The 23,892-nt window shown below is 42.5% G+C and overlaps 1 protein-coding gene across 4 annotated transcripts in view; it reads right to left on the reverse strand.

Moving 5' to 3' along the window:
• LHFPL3 (LHFPL tetraspan subfamily member 3) overlaps positions 1–23,892 on the reverse strand; it is a 256,819-nt gene that overhangs the window by 74,294 nt on the left and 158,633 nt on the right. For all 4 annotated transcript variants that reach the window (XM_063323474.1, XM_063323476.1, XM_063323475.1 and 1 more), the window contains exon 2: positions 7,917–8,153. In XM_063323474.1, coding sequence (XP_063179544.1) covers positions 7,917–8,153 — 237 coding nt within the window. The remainder of the gene's footprint in view (positions 1–7,916; positions 8,154–23,892) is intronic.

Consider the following 23,892-nt stretch of genomic DNA (forward strand, 5'->3'; position numbering starts at 1 on the left):
TTGTTTTAGCTTGTGACAGCACTTTCTAATGAGTTCATCCCGCATCCCCATGCACCATATCACCCCACTTTGTAAAGCTCAACAGCTCTGTGCCTTGCTGCCCTACAGAATTTTTCAACTGAGCATAGATCCCATATGATGCATATGACCCCTATACAGTTCAAGAAGCTTTATTTTTCAGGCTGCCTGGGTTTTTTCTGCCAGTCTGCCTTTAAGTCCCCATATTTGGTCCCTCGTGTCATCAGCTCGCTAAATGGAATTATAATTTCTGTCACTGAGCAATTGTATGAGACTCCTTATGGACTGTAACAGCAAGTGGGATCCATGTTTCTATGAGGCAGAACGCAGTTCACCATGTTGTGTCCCTGCCCATGGCAGGGGGGTTGGAACTAGATGATCTTCAAGGTCCCTTCCAACTGTAGCCGTTCTATGATTCTACGTTTTTCCTTCCTTAATCAGTGGGGAACTAGGACTCTTTATTCATGGTCTCCAACTTCTTCAGTTAAGTAATTAATGCATATGTTTAGGACTAATTTTACTTTCTCATTATAGAAAATAGAGCTGGAAAAGAACCATTGGATCAGCTGATATATCAATCAGCACTACTGCGACATTGACCTTTATTTAATAAGGTATTTTAATCAGCTTTCAACTTTTAGTTTTGGTGCCTCATTTGTCTCCCCTTAAGAGTATCATCATTTAGCACACTGGTAAAGTAGTTCCCTGATGAAATAAAATACTTTTATCAAGGCTTAGTCTCGGAATACATACTTTAATAATAATTCCACCACTATTTAGCTTTTTTAATTCAACTGCCAATGCTGGACCACAACATACCTTATCAACAAAGTCGGTCTCATTCCCCCCGCTCCTCCCCCCCATTTAAAAGACAGAGAAATTGAGAAATCAAATGATTCTTACATGCATATGCACGTGCTTCTCACATGCCCATAAACACAAAAGTAGACATTTTCAGAAGGAAGACCTGGAAGAGTCTTCTAAGTCTGTATTGAAGAACCTTGACTTCTGGTCTCACTCCCAGTTTCTTCCCCTCAGTTTCTACTAAAACCTTGAAAATACTTTGATTTTCTGCCTGCCTTAGTTTGGGGAGATTCTTTCCTCAAATTTGAGGTTCTCAGACTTCCATCTGATTTCCAACAACAGTATCCTACATGAAATACTGTAGGTTGCTGTGGAGGAGGGGGCTCAAAAATCCTCAGGCTGGAACTTTTCTGCTTTGTGTGTTGGAATTCAATACACACTTGAGAAAAGAGTGCATGGCACTAAGGCACTGCGAAGGAAAGTCCTGGATTTGGATCCAACAGCTGTTCATACAGTCCTTGGATGGAAGTTCATACTTTGGGCATAGATCCTACAGCAGTGCTATGAGAATCTTCTTCCTGGAGAGATGAAATTCCCTTGATGCCACCACAATGAAATCTCCATGTTCACTTTTATAGATTCTCTTTTAAAACTGTTATTCATACAGTTGCAATCACAGGCAAATGGTTGTCATTATCTAAAGCAGGACATTTTTGGGAAAATAACTTTATTTAAAAAAAATCTGTTAGTTTGGCTTCTAATGGCAGGTTTCTAGATGAATTATGTCTTGTACTACTTGCCTACTGTTCTTATACTCACACCTCCTTGTAGCTCATTGTGGAAGTGATACCTGAAGGAAAACAGGTTGTAATTAAACAAAGAAATTAGCAACTGGAGTTAATGGCAGTGATGCTATGATAGATGAGCCACTTCTCAGTTGCAGCTGAAAGAGAACATGTGAGCTCTTCACAGCTGTGACAAGACTTTGTTCTTGGCTGACAGGGCAGAGAATCCTGTTTTGAAGCTAGAAATGAGGGCCAAGAATTCCCAACCTGGAACCTATGGCTCTGGGCTTCAAAGAGGAGGCTGATTTTGCCTTTGAAAAGCAGGGTACCTAAATAGTTCTCCTTTGAGGCAAGAGCATAAACCTTTTGACACAGTTCCAGCTTCCTCTGGCTAGCTGCAGCCTGGCAAGTGCGTGTGATGGCCTGTCTATAGCAATCCATCACAGCTCACTCCCTGGTGAGTTTCTTCCACATTTCCCTTCTCAAATGGAAATTCAAGTGGCCAAGTTGGTTTTGAGTTCAAAGTCACCTTAAGTGCTTTGAACATGGAGCCACACACCGAAGCAGCAAGAGGCTGAATTGGATCACTCTTGAACTCTTTAGAAAGGGAGGATGGGAGGAGACTAGCAGACATGAAGAGAAATACCAGTGTGAAAAAGGGAAGGGAGTAACAGAAATCCTGCATTTTATCTTTGAAGGTATTTTTGTTTTTAAAAAGTACATGCTAACTGAAATGAAAAGGTGCATACAGTGACATTCTGTGTATCAGGAGGGGTTAGGAGTACACAACTTTACAAAAAAGGAACTATATAATTTTACTGGATAGAGAACATGGATACACAGGGGTATACATGGTGTTCTGACTGGATCTGTACTCTTTATTACTACTGGAGCTGTTGGCAATTCTTCTATGCATTGTAGCTATATATGAAAACTTAAATCAGGCATCAGTATTCATATGTTTATTAATCTAATTTTGAACGAGTCAGCCTGAATGTTTGTGAGTGTATGCCACAACAAGTACATGCTGATAAGCAGGGCTTTGCAATTTCACCGCAATCTGCACATGCGTTGTGACCTGAGCTATTTCCCTTTTGAAGAACGACAGCTGATGCGCACTCTGTCATGTAGTCCCTCAATGGGACAAGTGCACCGCTAGCCTCCTGTCACTCAGCTGCAGATACTAGGGCTTTTGCAGATGGCTTTCTGTTGCAGCAGCAATCACGTGGGTAGACTATTCCTGTTTACAGAAGATGATCCTCTAGCCAAAGGTGCACAAGTCTCCGTGCAAGACTATTTTTTTGTCTTTTACACAAAACTGCTTTATCACCAAGAAGCAACTTCCCCTTAGCTTCTGTCTGTAAGCGTGTTTATTCTGCAGTGACTGCAGCTCCGGCAGATGTATGGAGACAGCCTTCAACAACCTGGATCAGCCCCTGACAGCACCGGCATGGAGAATAATAAGGGTGTAAGTGTCAACCAACTGGCAAGTCCTGGGCTGGGCATCCTGCATGGAGCTCTGTGCCAAGCTCTCTGCAACACGGCCGCTGGGAGCGATGTGGTGTAGTTGGAGTCCGTGTGAGTTGCAATCACTGCAAAGTAGATGAATCCTGCAAATCTCCTGTCTAGTTCCCTGGTCCCTTTATCTATTTCAGCCCTAGGCTTCTAACTCCGGGAAATCTACAGTGCAAATTGCTTATCTGTGACCATATGGGCCCCAAAGATGAGTGAAATGTTAACGTAAACACCTTGTGAAGCTGTCCTATCCATCAGAAAAGACACAGCTGTCCACAAAGCGCATCATCCACCTGCTCTGACTGATATTACTTAACAGGAGAGTTTCTTCTGAATGCTCTTGTATTTATCACTCATAATGCAGACCAAATTACCACTTTCTACCATAAAAGTAATTGCCTTGCACTCTCAATTTCTTTTGGAAACTTCTCATTTGGTGTCTTATCCCTTTGGCCAGAACTTTAATTTTATGTCATTAAGGCATTACTGTCCAAAATGTTAAATTATGTCATTACACAACACATCAAGGTTTATGCCTGCTGTTGATGGCTCACTCAAAATGGTGTTGATGAAGCTTAAAGCTAAGATGAATTCTGACTATTTTTGTTATCATCCGGCATGTCATTAGTTTAATAACATACAGGCCTTTAAGTCATTACCGCTAGTTCCTATAAATTAAAGAAAACCATGTAATTCTGTGCTCTCCCCTCCTTTTGCTAATGGCATAAACATAATGTGAAAATCTTTTTAGAAATACATTTTTTTTCCTCAGAAGGCAGTTTTTTAAATGAAAAAGGTATGGATTGTTGTGTAAAATTTGCATGATTAGGAAACTGCATTAAATAGAGTATAACCTGAAGAAAGTCTGCTAAACTTGAGTTATATTTCTCAGACGTGATACCCACCTGGTAGGTTACTCTCACACCTACTCAAACAACAAATGAATAAGCACTATTTTTATCATGTAGTGAAAATGAAAAATTTCTTGTATGGCAAAAATACAGCCGTCTTCTCCCATGAATAATTTTAATGGTCAAACTCCTTACTTATGAGCATTCATTAACCTATATAAATAAACAGAACTGAAGTCATCAAAAGCACAGAGCAGGGGGACAATACTGCATGGTGAGTCTACAGAGAAGTACAGCTTGCTCGTTTTATGTCATCTTCTCACCTTTTTACCATTTTGTTGCATTTCATATACTTTTAACTGTTTCCTTTTCACCAATGCTCAGAAGCAGCTGTGGTGCCAGGTACTCACACAGCCACCGCAGACTCTCATTAATGAGCCCGTGGGACCCGATCTGCAATGAAGCCTCCAGACAGAACTATTACCTGATTAAGAAAATAGCTGCCCAGCTGTCTGATCATTGCCTAATCATTTCTTGTTCTTGAACGTTTTTCCACATAAATGAACACTGTTGTGACTGTTAGACTTAATTTACTGTCTCTTCCCCTCTGCTGAGCTACCACCTAATGGTATCTACATGCGTGGGGCAAAGACCCAGCAGCAGAGAAGAGCTGACAGGGCAAGCAGAGGTTCCTTTTGGTACAGTGTTGGTTGCTCCCCAGGGGCATTCTCCTGAAAAGCCATGATGGAGCAATGAGTATCTCTTAAGGGGACACCTTGCTTATTACAGTCTATAGGATGTCCAGGCCTGTGACCAGAGGACATCACCACCACCAAGGAGAAGGAGACCCTGAGCTCTCACCCAATGGACAGCCCATACCATTTGGCCACATCTTTGGCCCCTTGGAAGACAGCAGCAGCCCAGGGACTCCTCCTTGAGGATGCTCCTCATCCATACCTGCTAACCCAGAAGCAGGGGCCAGCACAAGCCTGGAGGCATAACTCATGTAGGTGAGGGGGGGGAAAAAGGGATGGAGTGTGTTTAATATTCATGGTTACTTGTTATGAGGGCTTTGACTTCACATTGTAACAGTAGCTTGGAAGGATGAGGGTGGGATTACTTATACCCTTAGTCTCATCTTCTTGTCTACAAGGCAGGCATGCTAGAGATATGTGCATATTTCAGTATTTTGGCACCTTGATCGTTTCTAAGAGGCACATGGATACTTTGGATGTGAACTAATGCTGGCGAGTATTTCTCCAGTATCTCCTAACCCAAAAGGGACCAAAGGGATGTAATTTATGGGGTAAATGTCAAAGCCTTCATGCACGTGCAGTGAGTGCCAGCCGTACAGACAGGAGGTTGTTTGGAGCCAACTCAAGGACAAGTGTTAGACCTAATCTACCAGCCTCTTGTAATCAACACCCTGACTAACCACAGACCACTGCCCCAGACTGGTCACCTGAGCATGCAATGACTGCCAGGATTATGAAACCTGCCTCACAACCCTGGGCATATGAGCCCCAAATCTGTCTCCTAAACACTGTGGGCAGCATCTGTAGTGAAACAACTTCTAACTCCAAAAATGTATGAGAACTACCTACACACCCTAGCGCCAGTTGGGGAGTGCAGCCTTTTTGGGAAGAAACCCCTCCTTGGTCTGCGGGGACCGTGGCCCAGGGCCCTGCACAGCTGCGGGGACAGCAAGCTGCAGCCCATCTTGTACAGAGATCAGAGACCACTGGAGGGAAATAAGTGCTTGTGCCTTGTTTCAGTTGGATATTTGCTCACTAGGATGCAGGCAGGCTTTCTTGGCGTCCAAAAGGCCAGATCTCTGGTCAGCAAAGCAGAGAGCTGGTGCTCTGCTGGTACTGGTACCTGCCGTATCCCCACCACTGATGTGGGTGGTGGCGTCCACCCATGCCTTCGCCATGCTCTCCTGGGACTCCTCCAGGGCTGCAACTGTGCCCAGGGGCAACACACGCAGATAGGGAAATGCTGGAGGGCTGCAGGGGGATTTAGACTTGCCCTGTTGTTGCTTAGCAGAAGCTTTTTGTGACGAGGAGGGAGAGGATGTCCTTTTTAAAAGACAAGTTGCCTTTTTTCTTTTCATTTGAAAGACAGTTTAAGAACTGGTGGACATTAGTCTTGACTGTGAAGGATAAAGTGGGGCGGGTTCCTTTTTGCTGAGTTCTGGTTTGCTTTGAAGCTGGTGGTGTGGTTCATTTCTGTGCCTAATCCAAGGAAAATGAGCAAATGATTTTGTCCGACATGCTGAGGACCAAATGTTCTGGCAGGAGCTTGTGCCAGCAGCGTGAGAGGTGATGAGCCTCTAGAAGCTGTATTTTACTCATAAGGTGCCAACACAGATGAGGTTCTTTCGTACAAGTAGTTGCAGATAGGGTTCGTGAGCTCTGTATGGTATAGACAAATCAGACACAGTGCTGATGCCAAAAGCACTCGTGGCATAGCTGTGAACGCTATTTTGATAAGTATTTCGATTTTCAAATGCAGATGAATATTATCCTTACAGAAAAGAGCCACAGGGACAGTCCTTGAAACTGATGCCCTCAGTTTAACTGCAGAACAGAAATACACATGCAATCGCAAGCGACTTACAGTTTCCTTAACCTGCAACATCAGTAGGCTTTAACCAGGTCTGGAATCACATGTGAAGTTCAGTCTTCAAGTCCATTTATCTTTGGGCTGAGTGTGCTGACTATCTGCAACTCAGCAAGCCAGGGCCAGTGTGCTGGTGCTTTCAGATACATGGATAATGGTCCTTCTGGAGCAGGACTGAGACCAGCTATTTTTGCGCAACACGGGCTGCCAAACAGCTTTTGATTTCCAATGCAGTGATGAAGGGCTCCTAATATCTTTGCTATTATTAGAAGCAACCTACAAAATTACAAAGGTGGTGGATGAGCTGAATGCAAAATCTGCACTAAGGGACATTTGGTGAAAATAGTAGAGGATCAATGTGAAACAGATAAAAGAAAGTACTTCTTTAGCAGTCAGTAGTGAGCTTCAGGAACTCGCTGCCATGCGGTGCTGCAGAAGCTGACAGTATCATCAGGTTCAGAAGGGATTAGACAGATCCAGGGACAATAGGCCCATTAAAAAGACAGGGCAGGGACGTGCCCTCTGTGGTATCTGTCACATCAGATACACAGCTGTGGGTGCTGGGGGAGCACGAGGGAAAGGGGCTGCAGACATCGGCCAGGCTTGCACACACTCGCCAAACAGCATCTCTCCTCTTATAACTGCGTGACAAACTACTGCGCCGAGCCAGTTTCATGTTCTTCATCTAGAAATATGTTTTATACCCAACCCACCGCATGAATATTCAGTTATTACAGCATCCTAGATTCCTGTGAGCGGACTAATGAGCTCAAAGCAACACAATCAGACAAGAACTAGGGTTCTTCTTCATTCCTGGCTCTGAGCCCACTGGTGCTGCGTTGTATTGAAGGTCCCATTACACAGCGCATCACCAATCTGCCAAGCCAATGCTCCCTCCTTACTGTGCTAACACACATACTGGGATGCCATATCGCAGCCATTCATATTACAATGCAAAACCTTCAAGGAATCAAATGAAGAAATTTTCCATGGGGTACAGAAAAAGATGGAGATAGTGAAACTTAAATGCTAATGAAATAATGTACAAGTGGGTAACACAAAACCATCCCATCTACAGCTCTAAAAAACTGTTAAGGGTAAGTCATACATAGTTGAGCAATTACGGCAATTTTGAGCTTTCTTCAATTTGGGGGGCTGAAAAGCAAAACTTCCTCTGCCCCTCGCGTTTCTTCTTTCCCAGCAACTTAGGAAGTAAGCCAGCATGCCAACTTTTAAGCATAAAATAAAATGAAACCCAGCATTGGTTTTAAGCAATTGCCCTCGAGGCCACCCAATAATAGTGTTTCTAAAGCAGTCCTACCTTTGTTTTCCAACTTGAGCTCCTCTGCTAGCAAGCTGTCTTGTCTGTTGCCAAGCACAAATGCCAGAAATGAGAGGATCAGGGCATCCAAGATTCCAATAATCGCCAGGATATATGCCCAGCGGACTGAACAAGCCCCCAGCGTGTACTTGTCTGTCTTTTCACCACACATCCGTTTTACCTCATCTGAGTCCCAGCCATCAGGAAAAATCATACAACCCAGGACGAGACAGGCAGCTTGGAGAAAAAAGAAAAGGAGAACAATGGGATAATGAGACCAAACTTTCGTTTTGATGAGAACCTACACAGTTATCATTAAAGCAACACACTTTTTCATCCTGAGCTTCAAAGCTAGGTTACTTAAAAACAAGTCACAGAATTTTATGCTGTGATTAAGTATTTAATATAAAAACTAAAGATACAACATCAATCGTGCAGTTTGTATTAAAAAAAAAAAAAAGTTACATCCTAAATCCCTGGCCAGTTTTTGCACCAGTACAATCACATTTTCCTGATGAGACTGATTTCTTCATTGTAATATGAAAGGCTCACAGAAAACAAAAGGGAAAATTATTAATAACCTGGATATTCAAAGGAAACACCACATTACTGTCAAATGGTCAGGCAAATAAACCAGAGAAAAATAGAGGAAAAAGACTACCTATCATTTCTGGTAATCTAAGTGCTTGTAACACACATAGGTAGTTGTTTTTTTTTTTTTGTCAGGTGGCAGTAGCCCTTTAACTGAAGTATGTTTTATGCATAAGGTCTGTAGTCCTCAAAAACACAAGTAATGCCATTGTTCTGCAAGGAAAAATAAGTTGTCAGTATTGCTGTCAACTTCTGATCTGGTTTACCGGAGGAATCACCACGTGACACCTCAAACACGAAAAAACACTGATCTTTTTAACACCAAGAAAAATGCAAAGCTTCTACCCACATGGAAAGCTAGTTAACATCGACTACCAGGTGCTCCAGGTAGGGGCAGCCGTACTGCGGGGCAGACAGAAGCAAAGGGTGGGTGTTCACCCATCAGCCTGTGTCACTGCTAAGAGGCTGAACTGAATTTTTAAGTAGCAGAAATTTGCTTTGACCCTTGGTTCCCAGGGAAACTGCCCTGCTGTGGGACAGCGGGTAGTGTCTTGGGCCACAGTGGCTCTTGTGGAGCCAGCAAAATGGTGTGACAAGTTTGTTTTTTTCAAAAGCCATGTACTCCATCACCTGAAGCACAGTCAATCTTGCCCACTGGCTAGCAGCTGCTGTGATGTCCCCTGCCTGGATGGCGTCAGAGCGAGGGATGAGCACACATGGCTACCTGTGCCTGGCCACTCACATCTTGGGTAGGACATGCGTGCTCTTGGGCAAAGAGACCTCAAGGGTGGACCTGTGGAATAATTACTAAATTGGCCAAGAATAAAAAATACAGCATTGTTCACACATTAAGGAAAGCCATAAAATCAAGAGGCTTCTGAGGTAGAATACAGCCGCAACTGGCACGCGAAGAATGCAACATCTGCGATTCCCTGTACAAGGTTGTTTGCGAAACTACACGAGGGATGGAACAGAACGCGCTCGTTCCGTGGCCTTCCCTTGTGACGAATAGCAGATATGGGGACGAGATAGTACTACAGAACAGATAAGCGGCCTACACACTACCCGAGCCAACATTTCGTCAAATGTTGATGAAATGCTGTCCTTTGTGCGAACTTTGCTCACCACAATGTACCAAAACACACCTCCATCCCGGAGACTATCCACCCCCGAGGTGCAAACACTCCTCCTTGAGTACATTAATCATAATAAAAGTACGTATGACTAAAGTCACTCAAACTCCACTTTGAAGATATAAAATAGTATAAAAATAGCCCAAGAGAGAGGGGATGCCAGGGAAGACACCATTGCGAAGAATCCATCGCTGGTTTCTGGGATCAGTCGACGGGCTGAGCCTTTCTTCCCCCCCATAGGGACGCCTTTGGGTGAGACTTTGATTACACCGAGCGCTTTCTCAGGGACTTAGAAATTTCTCTAGAGACTCTCTACCCTACATTTATAGCCAGGCTGTATTGTTTATAATTTTGTCGTGCGTTTTGTATACTTAACAATATCTTTATTTGCATGTCCTTTGCAGACAGTGTATTTATCACCGGCAATCCTAAGAACCTGTATATCTGTTGTTTAAATAAACCGCACTGTTTAAGTAGCTGGTCGTTTCAGTTTCTCACTGAACGCGACCAAAGACTGGAGAGTGGCTGTGCTAGTTCATGAGCATGACTAGACTGAAGGTGCAGTCCACTATTAGTGCATCCAAATCGTGATAGTTTAATACATATTAAACGCGATTGGGCTGATAGTGCTGAATTGGGCATCACTCAGAATTTAAACCTAGCCGCACCTAGCCTCCCACCTCGGTGAGGGATGTTAGAATGCAAGGGGGTTTATCTTCTGCCAAAACCGCTTGGCCCCTTTTCATGCAACAGGCCCCCACTGGGTTCTGGAGCACAGTCACAGCCCTTGGTCCAGTGTCTTACCAGCCTGACTATGAAGTATGTTTGGGTTTGGCGACAGCCTTGGACTGGCACAGGAATTACCACCACAGACACGTGTCCCGTGGTCACTGGGGAGCAGCCTCCTTGGAGGTTATTTGCTCCTCTTCTTACTGGACCGTGCACCTTGTGGTGGTGGGTACCGTGACAGGGATGCAGCAGGGGGGCTTCTGCCCTGAGAGGATACGCTGTCCCCAAGGTGGTGATACATCAATGCAGAAACACACACAAAAAAGCAAACCTATATGCTGAATCATCATTAATGTGGTCTCTCCTCACTGAGTCACTAGCTGCGAAAAACCACGGGCTGGGAAAACATGCCAATATGTCAGTCTCATAGGAGTGGACCGAATGTACTTCTAAACATAACACCTGCGTGGGACGAGGCCTCCCACTGCCTGCGGGGACTGTCACCGGGCACAGCTGAAGGAGCGCAGGGAAGGCATGGCTGATACCCTGAGGTGGCTTTTGAGAACGGTTTTCCGTGGGAAACTCCAGGTTGGCCGTGCTGTGAGCAGGGCAATGGACCAGGTGCTCTTCAGAGATCCCATCCACCCTTGGGTCTGTGGCAGGGAGGCAGTACGTTCGTAAGAGGGGCCAGAGCAGTTGGGTACTCATGGCACTCATGGCACATTTCCTATGAGGGCAATGGGAACAGTGCACAGATACGCTCAACTGCAGCCCTTGGTCACGCTGACGGACTCATTGGCTTCACTGAAGCAAACACAAGTGCAGCACTAGCTAGGGCAATGGCATAGGGGCATCGTCAGTCAGATAGGATAGGAGGATAGGATATAAAAATCCTATGTAAAAATATAAAATATAAAAAAGTAAAATAAGAAAAATAAAACCCTAAAGGTTATGTTGAATGGGTTCATTCCTCAGTTTTTATTGCATTTAGGAGAATCAGAAAATCCATATACTTTCCATAATTGTCTATACTGTCTTTTCTAACTTGGAAACAAGTGTATTTCCAGTATTAGTCCTTCTTTCTTAGTATGGCTGATGAGATACAACAGATCCTAAACCATATTTCAAAAGTCTTAATATTATATTGGTGCACTGAGCTCTAAATTGCAGGTATATGTGCTAATTTAAAAGAATATGTTGTGTGGCTTTTGGGCTTTTAAACGGTTGCTAAACCAGTCCTCTGTCTGGAAAACAGTTTATACAGAGAGTAGCTTGTGCAACCAACAGCTGCTGCCGCTTTTGGAATTGCAGTTCTTGTCTTTTCTGGACAAACATAAACACTGTCATTTTACATAGGTCTAATGCCCACAAAACACAGACATACCTGCAGTGAATCAACATGACGAAATACTGGAAGAGAGACACGAAAACAGAGCTCAGGAATAGTATTTTCCTTTTGACAGCTACACAATCGCTGTAGACAAAGCCTTGAAAGCATGTCTGCAGAAAGCATCTGACGTAGAATAAAACCTGTGCCTAAGGCATTCCACAAATTCTTCCTGAGCAGTTAATTTGTGTGAAAATATAACAGCTTATAATACTTTCAATGACAATTAGGCTTAGAAATAAGGACAACTAGATAAGGACTGATTTACTCAGAACATGCAGGTTGGACAAATTGTAAGTTGCCTATTGCCTGCCTTAACTCATTTACACGATTTCATAAGATCTTCCAGAGATTTTAGAGACAAACTGTACAATAGTATGCTTTCTTTAGCTGGTTACACACGCTTCCAGAAAGATTATTTCTCACAGTCAACACATAAGCATCGCCCTCACGCTTGCAGGGCACTCCATTGAAATGATGCTGCAAATCTGCGTACTTCAGGTGTTCACGAAAATGCCCACATTTACCCAGGTAACCGTTGACGAAAGTTTTATTTAACACATAACAGCAACTACCAAAGGCAGTTTACCTTTATAATCGTCCTCAAGATGAGAGGAAGCTTAATGCTCAGTTAACGATCAATAGACGTGGGATCCTTCTGCTAATTGTGCAAGAGCACAATTAGCAAATACTGACATCTCTGTGGATTTTTATTACTTAGCACATCAGACATATGTTCTTAGTACTTCCTAAAAATAATTTAACTTTGTTCTTTTCCACCTAGGTAATTAAAAATATGGGCCCTTATCTCAGGAACTCAGTGCACAGCTTCCCAGCTGTGTTCCTCAGATTTCCAATGAACTCATTTTTCCTGAGTTCGGTTCCTGCACGCCTTGATATACTTGCTTAGCTTTCTGGAGTCATTCTGTTGATTGCAGTTGGACTTCTCTTGGTAATAAGACACACAAGCAAACAGTGGCTGAACTAGATCCCTTTGCGTAAAGGTGGATATCAAAAAGGGGATATTGTTATTATTTCCTTTGCTTACACAGTTTAGATGCTTTCTACTAGATGACTGCTTGGCCATCATCTTCAGGCGCAGGAATCATACCTTACCTGCAGAAGTTAGCATAAGCAAGATTAGTCAACCTTGAGCCTTCACTTGCTGAGGGAATATTGTGCACTGAATGCCTTTAAGAATACAGACTTGCTCAATAATACGAAACAGGTAATGATTCATTTATCAACGACAAGACTGAAAAGACAGGTAGAAAATCCACCTACAGATCTACTTGGTATTGCTAGAAATTTTTACATTTTAATCCTTGTGAAGAGGATTAGAGGATTTTTTTCTCTAGAAGGAAATTGAGTTTTAGACAAATTTGAAAAATGGAAACTATTTTACGCAATTTCAGTGAAACTGCTAGAAGATGATTTTATAACACAGACATGGGTCCCATATCTTTGTCTGATCTTCCCCTGTCTCTAACGGCAATGTGACTGAAATGGAAATGTCACAAAGGCTACTACAGTTTTACTACTATCCAGTTCTAACAAATTCAGAAACTTTTGGATTTGGAAAGCTCGCCTATTGAACGAAAAGACTGAAATCATCAGTTCCCACAGACCTTTTGATTCAAGTAAGGAAAAAGTTAAATCTACGTTGGTTGAAGGCAGTTTTGTGTGTGTGAGCTGAATACATCGGATTGGCACCGTCTCCCTGAGCCTGCAGACAGCCCAGCCTACGACCTCCATAGCTAATCAAGAGCTTTCATGGGAAGCTGCAGGGGGAAATTGATAAATGACTGATTAGTGCCACTGACACCATTCAGAACTATTTGGGCAACTGTAAAACTTACAAGAATCATACCCACATCGTTTTCCCTTCGGTTGCTTGAGAAAGCTCCTGGCAGGAATAGCGCCTTTGTAATGATGGCCCTGGGCTTCCTCCGGTCCTTCTAATTTTCTTACATGACGTGGAGTAACAAATTGTTTCTCCTCCATATTGGAGTCTGGTGAAGCTTTTCAAGCTTTTAAAAGATAATTAATAAATAGCAGTTAAACATGCCTGATATACATTTACTTCTCTTAAGAGCACTTTTTTCTCATATGAACAGCTAACAGAAACTGTCACATGGTTTTGCTTTAGGGCTTTGAGTGACAAAGAAATTATTCATACTGAGAGAGGGAGTCCAGGATTTTACCTCCTGGGACAAAAGGATGCAGATACGGCACTTTCAGAGACTGGAAACAGACACTGAATCGTTGCTGGCACTGACAGACTTGTGACTCTGACCAAGCTAATATTATCACAGCCTGTGCTCTGTGCATGAGCTCAAATGGTAATTAACAAGCAAGTGGTTCTTGGTCCTATGGTTGTGCCAAATATGGTGACAGATTAATATTATATCATTGCGTGGAATTAGGTTCTATTTATAAAAAGGCTGACTGTTATACAGAAAACCAGTGCCAAGAAATTCCCGCTGGCAGGACTCCTCTCTCATCTTCATTCTTTTCCTGACAACATACCCAATTTGCTTGCATGTAGAGTATGACGATGGCAAGTTTCCTGAGTAAAAAAAAATGGAATGGGAATTACACTGACCAGCTATTTTCTTTCCATACCCTCACATGCAAGAGCCTCCAAGGCTCCAAAAACTGAGAGGTTCTTTGTTTTCAGATTTTTTTTTCTAAATGGTATTTACAAAAACAGCGACCCACTAAACTCCAATAAATTGAATAGAGCTTTTGCCAAACATGTTGGTGGATCGAACTTCTAGGACAGCGCGAAATGAAAGCTGAGGGCTCTGGCAGGGGACATTCATTAGGACTACAGTCTTTCAGGAGCCTGTACCTGGGAAAGAAAGAAAGAAAGGGTGAGGGGAGGTGGCTGAAGACATAGAGTCAAATACAGTCCTGAGTGAACACAGAGGCTGCACATCCATGCAGCTGAGATTGGAGTGATATGGACTGTACTAATGAGTTGGATAATGATTCAGAAACAGTTTGGGTGCCTGTAAACCAGATTGCTTTTGGAGGAGTTTTGAAGTTCCTTTTCGAAAGTTCTTCAATGCTGGATGGGGACCTTAAAATTCTGACTCAATATGTGGGCTTCATCACGACAAAACTCTCGAATCATGCAGAGCTTCCTTAACACCTGAAATGGCTCTCGTGCAATACAAAGAGGCAAACGCCATATAAGACTTCTTATTTCCTGCTTTGTTTGAAGACCATCAGATCCAGCCTTCAGCTTTGGAGAGGTTCTTTAGAGAGGTGCCAATTGGCTCCCCAAGGAGATGACACAGCCTGTTAATTTGTGCCATAAGCAGACTGAAATTTCCTCTGGCAGCAGGATATCTTGGTGGTGCTCATACAGGGTTGCTAACCACATGATTGCCATTGGGTATGAGACAGCCAGTGACAAAAATGGCACAAAATTCAAGATTCAAGGGCAGTGTTCTTGGAGAGTTGGAATGATAAAATAATATCTGGACTTCTGTGCCCTGGACTCCCATGTGAGGCAAGGGAGGTGCCCTGTGGAATTACTCCAGGACACTGATGTGCCACTTTCATCTAAGTGACATGGACCTTCCTTGAGAGGCTCAAAGATGCTCCCCCACCCACCCCCACCCCAAGTAAAGGAGCAAAGGTTTGTGGGTTAATCTTCCTTCAGAAGGCTTCAAACAACATGTACAATGTGGGCATTTAGTCCAGGAGGCAAGACTAGTTCTCGTTTGAAGTAAAACCCTAGAACCAGATATGATGAGGATGCGAGAGGGTTCATCAGTAATTGCTTTAATCTGCCCATTCTCTTGTTTCACAGCACCTTACTTGGTAATGTAGACAAACCTGAACCCCTCCACAGGATTAAGAACATTTATAGCATTTATAGTGCTAAGAGGGAGAAAAAGGAGGATAACATCCCACTGCATTCCTGTCATAAAATAAAAGACCCAGCAAAATTAGGGCCATTATTGACTTGACTTATTAGGGCACTGACTTTTTGGTGCCAAGTCCGATAAGAACATATATATATACAAATATCAAGAGATGTGTATTTCCCATGATGATTTTAAGCAAAGGAACAAAGAGGACCAAATATTCAGTGACTGGACAACAAAGAGAAAAATAATACTGGGGAAAGTGGTAGTGAGGTAGGTGCTACAGTCAGGGAGAGAAGACTCACCGTAACTTGGCTGAGTTGACAGATAACTGAGATATTTTGATGCCTGCTAGTTATGCTTAGACAGTAAAATGGAAGAATTTGATCAGCTGTTGCAGGATGTGAAGTTGGATAACAGAGGTATGGTTGACCAACAGCCATTCCCAAAGACCAGCACTAAAGAGCATGAGCTGTTCAGAAAGATGGAAACAACTGGGAAAGTGAAGTAATGTTATACGTGAGGAACGTGTTAAGCTGTAAATATGTAGGAAAGAATAACAAAGATAGTGCAATCTACTTCAGTTAAGATCACTTGGGTGAAGAACTGTAAGAGAAATTTTACTGCACTAATGAAGCCTGTTTTAGACCTCAAGCGTTGGATTTATGTATGGATACAGATTCCTTTGATATGATAGAGACAGAAATTCTGTGAGGGGTTGTATCATCATGGGAGGATTTAACTTCCAAGTTTTGATCATTAGCCATGATAATTAAACTTTGAGACTAATGCACTTCTATGAATAATTTAGTTAGTACAACAACTATCTTTGCTTAAGCATATAGATAATGTAAGAGTATCATAGATTTTTATGATATGTGGCAGGTGACTCACAAGGTGTATCCCAATGACTCCTTGCAAAAGATCACAACTTCTGGTGTTCCAACCACGGTTATATCCCATAGATATTTATAGTGTTTTGTCCAGATAAAAAATGGAAAGTGGGGACTATAATGGATGCAGGTCTAATGACCATGTGGGCAAAAAATCCCTAGAAATGTCATGACAATGAATTGCTAACAGCTATAGCCCAGGCAGATGACTAACTGATGAAAAATGGGTAAACTGAAATAATATACAAAAAGAGATAAAAATACTTTACAACGAAGCAGGTACAAGAGGTGGTATAGCTAGAAGACCAGAGGAAGGTAAGTGTCAAAAGTTGCATTTACACTGTTTCACCTCCTGCGGTGTCCACCGGCCCTGGAATCTAATAATTTTTTTCTTCTGATTTTTCCATTTAAAGTGCCTAAAATAGCATGAAAACTGTGTCAGAGCCCAACAGAGTTTTTCTACCATGTCTTTGTATCACAGAAGGTGTGTTACGAACTCTGTGTGTCAGCTGAAGGTTCGTGCCCAGAGACCCACAGGAAGGACAAAGGTGCTCGCAAACGCATGTGCTCAGAGGGCCACGACCTGGGAGTCGACTGCCATCAAACCAGGTTGTCTGACAGTGTGGGGATTTCCAAAAGACACTTTTCTCACATGCTAGAGTCTCCTGAAAAAGAACTGTATAAGCAATGAAGGAACTACTTGTTTATATTGCAACTTTTTTTTTTTTTTTTTTTTTTTTGGTCAGATCACAGCCATCTAATATAATTTTGGCTTGGCTTGGCTTTGCTTGGTAACAAAACTTACTATTGAAAGTGTTCATTTTGAATGCTGTCACAGTGGAGCGTTACAGCTTTCTAATGTAATGTTAACTTCTTTTTGTAGAGCCTGGTCTTTAGCCAAACCATATCAAACCATCACATACTGAAACGTACCAGATTTAATTAATGAGTAAACTCGGTATAAATGCAGTGTAGGCTACAGCAGGCAGACTGGAGAATGGGTTCTATTAGGAATGGCATAGGCTAGACATTGCTTGAGATTTATACGGCTGGCGTTGCATCACAAGTTACTGGTCCAAGTAGTGAAGCTACTTTAAACATGGTTTTAGTCAAGAGAAGGAAGAGCTGAAAATAATTTTACCTTCAGTGACCATGAGTCAATTTAGTTTAAATAAAATGAGAATATGAATAAAATTGACCCTGAAACTGGGTTTAAAAAATGGGTATTTCAGAGGGATGAACTTTGATAAGCTAAAGAAACTAGTTAACAAGTTAAGTAGATGGAAGAGGTCCATACTTAGTTGCAGGAAATGCTTTGAATTTCTTTCAGATAAAGATATAAATTTTCTGAAGTATCTTAAGAAGTTGAATAAAATTCCAGGAGTACTTTCTATCTAAATGAGCAGCAAACTCTGTTTCCTTCTACCCTCATTACTCATCCCCCAAAAAATCCTTGGAAAAAGGAAAGAAGAAAAGATGTGGGGCCAAACCTTAGAAATGAAAGGAAAAGGGACTAATTAGCAAAGACAGACACATTTTGGAGGTTAGATAATGCAGGTCTAAAAAACAGCTTGCCAAAAGTCAAGCTGTGCTAAATCTTTCAAGAGAAATTGAAACAAAAGCTCAAATAGTCTTCAATTAAGCTAACAAAGAAAGAAGAAGAAATGCAGAAATGGAGCGAAGCTGGGGCTGGGAACTAATTCCTTGCCTCAGTTTTCAATGAAGAGGAAGACAGAACAGGAGGACAATGCCCTGACAGCTGATGGACATGAGCATTTGGAAATGACAACTCCTGCCTCCAAGCCTATAGCAAACCTAAAATGATCATAATGTGCTCAAGCTGGAGGAACGGACCCTCCAACGCCAAATATTGAAATAATCAATACATTGAACTGCAAAGCTGGTAGGAAGGTTTTTAAAACTAAATTTATTGGTGACATACTGGAGAACAGCACAGGTACTACCTACATTTTAGAAAAACAAAAGAAAATTGAGATTTTTAAAGTAATTGGAGCAAACAGTCATCAGTTTGATCTCAGGTCTTTGAATAATTATTGAAGGAAAGAATAATTAAAGACTTGGAAAGAAATACAAAGTGGGGTGTGACATTAGCGTGGTTCTACCTGACATCTAGCAAGCAGTAACTTTATAAAAAAAAGCTAAGTAACATGCTCTACAGAAAGCATTTGATACTGCATCATACAGAAACATTTATTAATCTGGAGAAGACAGAGTTTATCATGAGAATTTAAGGCACTTTTGACACTTGTTCATGGGCAGCTGGCATTTTTTGCTTGAAGGGTGTCTCAAGCTATTGTGAACATACATGTCAGGCATCTCAAGAATCAGACTGGGTGTCAATCATTTAGTGTTTTCATTAGAAGCTTTGGCAAGAGTAGAGGTTTGGTAGTAAAATCCACTGATGGGAGGCACTATCAATGAAGAAGACTATTGGGACAAACGGTAAAAAAACCATACGAGTATGTTGATCAGCCCTTGGAGGACTAAAAGTCACCAGTAAAATGCACCCATGAAAAAGGAAAATATGAATGTTAGCAGTACCAGGGTAAGTTTTTTCAGCACAATGTAAGCACTAGAGTGATTTCTGGTCTTTGGAAGAATGACGTTTGGAACAACCAGTTAATCAGAACAAGATTATTTTAAAATGTAATGTGTTACTATAGGAAAGGTATTGCATGATGCTGTAACTGCCCATAATAAGTAGACTAGATCTGATGATTTAGTAGGTCTTTTCCAGGCCTGTGTTCTTACTAGGAGGCTGAGAAATAAACATCTTTGAAATGAAGAAAGACAGGTATCTGAGGGGAATTGCAGCCAAAGAATTAGGAGCTAGATGGAACTACAGAAAGCTAAGACCAAAAATAGTATTGTCTATATCAAACTGAGAAGAAAAATCTAGCAGAATAAATGAGGGTAAAGATGCAAAGAAGGAGCTCACTATTGGGCTCTCTCACTGTGGTCTTTACAGAAATTTGCCCCTTCCTCTCTTTATTAAAGCTTTGAAAATGTGATGAAAAAGAAAGAGGAGAGGCATGAAGTTATTTTCTTTTTTTTGACAGTCCTCATCCAAGCTGTCCTGACTTCTCTGCCAAACATCAAGCAACTGCAACAGCCTGGTTGTGTACTTGGGAAGAGCATGGCTCCAGCTTGTTTCCAAAGCTACTGCAATTGCAAGGAAATCTAAACTTGCTGGGAAGTGGGGAAGTCTGCGAATGCACCAGCCATCATTTTCAGGATAAACATCGGAAAGTTCTGCAGCTTCTGAGGCGGAAGCAAGATTCAGAAGCAAGAGATATTGATAGAAAAAGGGAATTTCTACAAATAAGTTTATAGTAGAGTCCATAATAAATAACACTGTTTCAGTCTTTTGCTCCTGAAAACTAACAAATTCACAGCCAGTAAGTACTCACTTGCAAAAAAGATGAAAACCTCTAAAAACCATGTAGCATTGCCTAGAAAACAGGTCTGCATGCCTTATGGTGCTGGTGCACTGGAGAATTTTATGATTACTCTGTATAAACACAAGAGAATGGATCTCAGAGAGGGGAAAGAGCTGTTTAACTGGAAGGGCAGTCTTGGCACCTGAACAAATGGTTATAAACCATCCAGGAATATATGTAAGCTGTAAAGTAGAAGGCAGTTTTGAATTGTCAGGGGAGACGTTCTGGCACAAACTCAGTAGCTGTAGCCAGGCTGAAAAGTTTTAAGTTGTCCAAGCTGATGTTGTTAAATAGTTATTAAAGATGGAGTTTGATCAGTGCATTAAAAAATTATTGGGATGTGTTTCTCTGAGGGTTAAATTCAGCTACTTTGGGCCTCTAAGATAACTGCAAGAACCTTAAGGTCTTACATGATGTATGTTCAGACATCAGAAACCTGGGATCGTCACCTTTCTCAGCATGTGAGCTTTGCAGTAGCTGCAGAGCTGGACACAAGGACAATGCAGCATCCCTTTGAGCCTTAGGGCAGAAGCAGGATTGAAGGGAGACTCCAGGTTTGAGCACTATGGCCATTTTGCTGAAAAGCTTCAGATTTATTTTCCTTTGACCATAAAATTAGCAACACTCTGTACCTCGATAAACCCTGCTCTGTATTGTAGTCAGCAAAGCCTCTTCCTGACTTTTTTTTCCTGCTACGGTTACACCCTGTGAAACCAGCCCAGCTTACCCCGTGCAACCAGCAAGGCTTCCCTGCGCTGTTACCGAACTCCATCCACACGACTGCAACCCTCGACAGCAGGGGTTTCTCGGTGTCTCAGCTGGTATGTGCCATGGACCACACTAACAGCAATACTATATTACTAATGGATTGAAGAATCAGCCCCCACGGACTACTGCTTCGGAGAAACATCTGGTAAGACGTCGCGGTGGTGTTCGGTTTCATTTACATGACCACTTAAGGGTATTTGACAGTTGTCATTGGAAATGATTGGAAAATGGAGTAACCCACCCATCCAGCACATGAAATAGCATGGGTCAGTGGCCAACAACCGAGTGAGTGGTTTCAAAATAGCCACCAAGAACTCAACCAATCTGACCTCCATTTCGCTGGCTGTCGTGCCATGAAAGGAACACGAACTCAAAATGCTTGCAAGAAGAAATGAAATAGAAGGAGAGGGGTGGTAGGGGAAGTTTTCTTAAATGTTGCGAGCCTCTCCTCCTCCTCCGCAGCCCCCCGCAGAACACTGGCTCAGCAGACGGGTTGGCAGAGGGGGAGCGGCGAAACACCTGCAGCACAAACAGCTGCCGGGCAGATGCCTGCGCCTGCTCTTGGTCACTGGCCAGACGGAGAAATCTCTCCTATGGAAGCTGACTGAGAGGTTCAAGAAGTTGTTTGGCAGTGGATAAGGTAAATAGCCACTGGTGAGACTTCTCCGCTGTAAGCTGAGATGCAGGTTCATGGTCACTCTAGGTTCTCTGCTAAAGCATGGCTATGATTCCCAGAGTATAATGCATCATGATAAGGAAATGTGATTTAATGTTAAAATAAGAAGTGTTTTAAGAGCTACAGTTTATAGGGATTCAATCCTCTGTTTGTGGGTATGACAGTCACATCGCCTTTGCCCTCACTTGGAGCTTTGTGTTCCCCACGTACTTTAGTGGAGAAAGTGAAGTTTAGTGGAAAAAGAGGAAGTGACTGAAGGCAAGTAGAAAGGTAACATGATGGAAAAGGAAACACTTTTGTCATGAGCAAGGAAAAAAGAAGTAACTGAATGCACTGGGGGAGAAAGGGGAAGGCTCTTGTCTGTCTTGTCTTTTGTAAAGCATTAATATTTTGCTAGAAATTACCTGCAGTTGACTAAATGCTATACTTTCCTTGACAAGTGGGAACTTTTTGCCCTTGCCCTTTTTGAAACACTAGCTCATCCTCCAAGTATGGAAATCTGTTCAGAATTCACTCATTTCCTCAGGGCTGGTGATCCTTCAATGTACTCTGCCAGAAGGGAGATTTGGGCAGGAGGACTTCAGCTTGCTCTCCATGGGAAGATCTAGCTCCAGCCTGGTTCCATTCCCCTTTTTAAAATCAGGAGCCTCCCTAAAGCTGGCTTGCAGCCTGCTCCCCACCTCCTCTGAATGAGGGTACCCACACTTGTATCTCAGGGTGGTTTGTGGCATAGGAAAAAAGACAGGGTTTGAAGCATCTTTATGCTGCAGGCAAGTGGAAGTGGGTAATGCAAAGCTAAAGGCCTGCAAGGGGGAGGAACTTAATATGTGGAGGAGACAGGCAGCTGGAAGGCAGCAACATGGGGGCAGTCTCCTCTGAAGAGAGAGAGGTGGGCGCAGAAGGAGGCAGCCTTGTTCTTGAGCTGGAAATGTTAAGGTTTAACTAAAGTCATTACAATCATTTAAATCTGATTTCCAAAGCAGTGCTAGCTGATATTGCAAATGGACTGGCACAGAGGCAAGACAAGTTCCAAACGGATGATAAAGGCATCGACTTTTGTATAGTGCCTTTCAATGCCCCTGAGGTGCACACATACGTCTTTATGCCTGCACAGCTTGTCATGTGCTATTCTTCACTTATCTCTGCTACAGCTCTTCCTGATCTCCTAACAGCTTTGCTCGGAAGAAAAGAGAAACGGACAATAGGCCCCGAGACCGCTTGGCTGCATTGCTTCTTCATTAAAGTTGACATTTGGCAGCGAGACTTTCCTGCTTTTCAGGAGCTGGTGTCTCATTGAAGCTAACAGCAGCAGAGGTATCAGGGGTGACAACGTCTCTCCCACTGAGCATCTGAGCTTTCGATGGTGGGAGGGAGCCCTGGAGAATGAGACCAGTGACACTGGTGATGTTTTTCTCTTTTGCCTTTTCCTGTTAAAGGCAAGACTACCCTTTTACCCGGGGCTAAGCCTATGAGATTGCTGAGCCTCCTGAACTCATCACTTTTGACACGCCGGAGTTGAGAAAATTGAAAATCTTCACAAAAATGTAGAAGAAATATGCATTAATTTTGTGAATATTTTTTTATAATATATATAATATATATAAGCACATCTCATCTTCCATTTCCTATCAAGTCTGTCTGATCAATAATGTGTCCTATTTATTTCAGTACAACTGCATTAGTCCTTGCCTTGGTGCTTTGGTAATCCTGATTCTTCTACTGGTTCCTAACTGGAAGGGTTAATTTTGGAATTTCTTTTCACTTCTGCAGAATTACATTTCTGTGCCTTTATTCTTTTTCTTGCTGGTTAACCCCGAGATCTGCACTATACAGCAAAGTCTACCACTATAGTTGGCAGCAAATCCTTGTGTGCATGCACATGCAATTTCAAGTCCTGTCTAGGTTTATGATATCAAGTTGTAATACCTTTTTGAACATTTTTTGTGAGTCCTGCATGTGTACTGTTCTAGCGCTGCAATGCCTCTGAGGTAAAGAAATCCCCAGTACTTCCAACACAGCAAACAACCACTCTGGTACCGATTTTCAGCACTGATGCCCAGAAGTCATAGAAAGTGGGTCTCCCTCCATTTAAAATTTCTGGCATAGGCCTATTAATATACCACTGCTGGTGACTTCTGTCTTAGAAATTAAGATGTTTGTTCAGACATTGAAATATGGACTGGAATAATGGGAGGCAAAGCAGCAATGGGAGGCAAAGTCCCACCAAAACCAATGAGACTGACATGGGCTGCTGGAAAAGCTGAGTACCTGCAAAGTTGGGTATGAAACTTGAGGTCTTGCTAGGTGACTTCTGAAGCCTCAGAAGTGCATGCTGCCCACCAGCTCACTAAGGATGAACCAGGAGATGCGGTGTTTCCAAAGGCAGTAAGAGGACTTTAACCAAACTGTATCCAGAGATGGAGTCAGAGGAAAGAGTTTAACTGAGATTACATTAAC

The sequence above is a fragment of the Chroicocephalus ridibundus genome, chromosome 1 (assembly GCF_963924245.1).
Source record: "Chroicocephalus ridibundus chromosome 1, bChrRid1.1, whole genome shotgun sequence".
In the NCBI taxonomy this organism is placed as follows: Eukaryota; Metazoa; Chordata; class Aves; order Charadriiformes; family Laridae; genus Chroicocephalus; species Chroicocephalus ridibundus.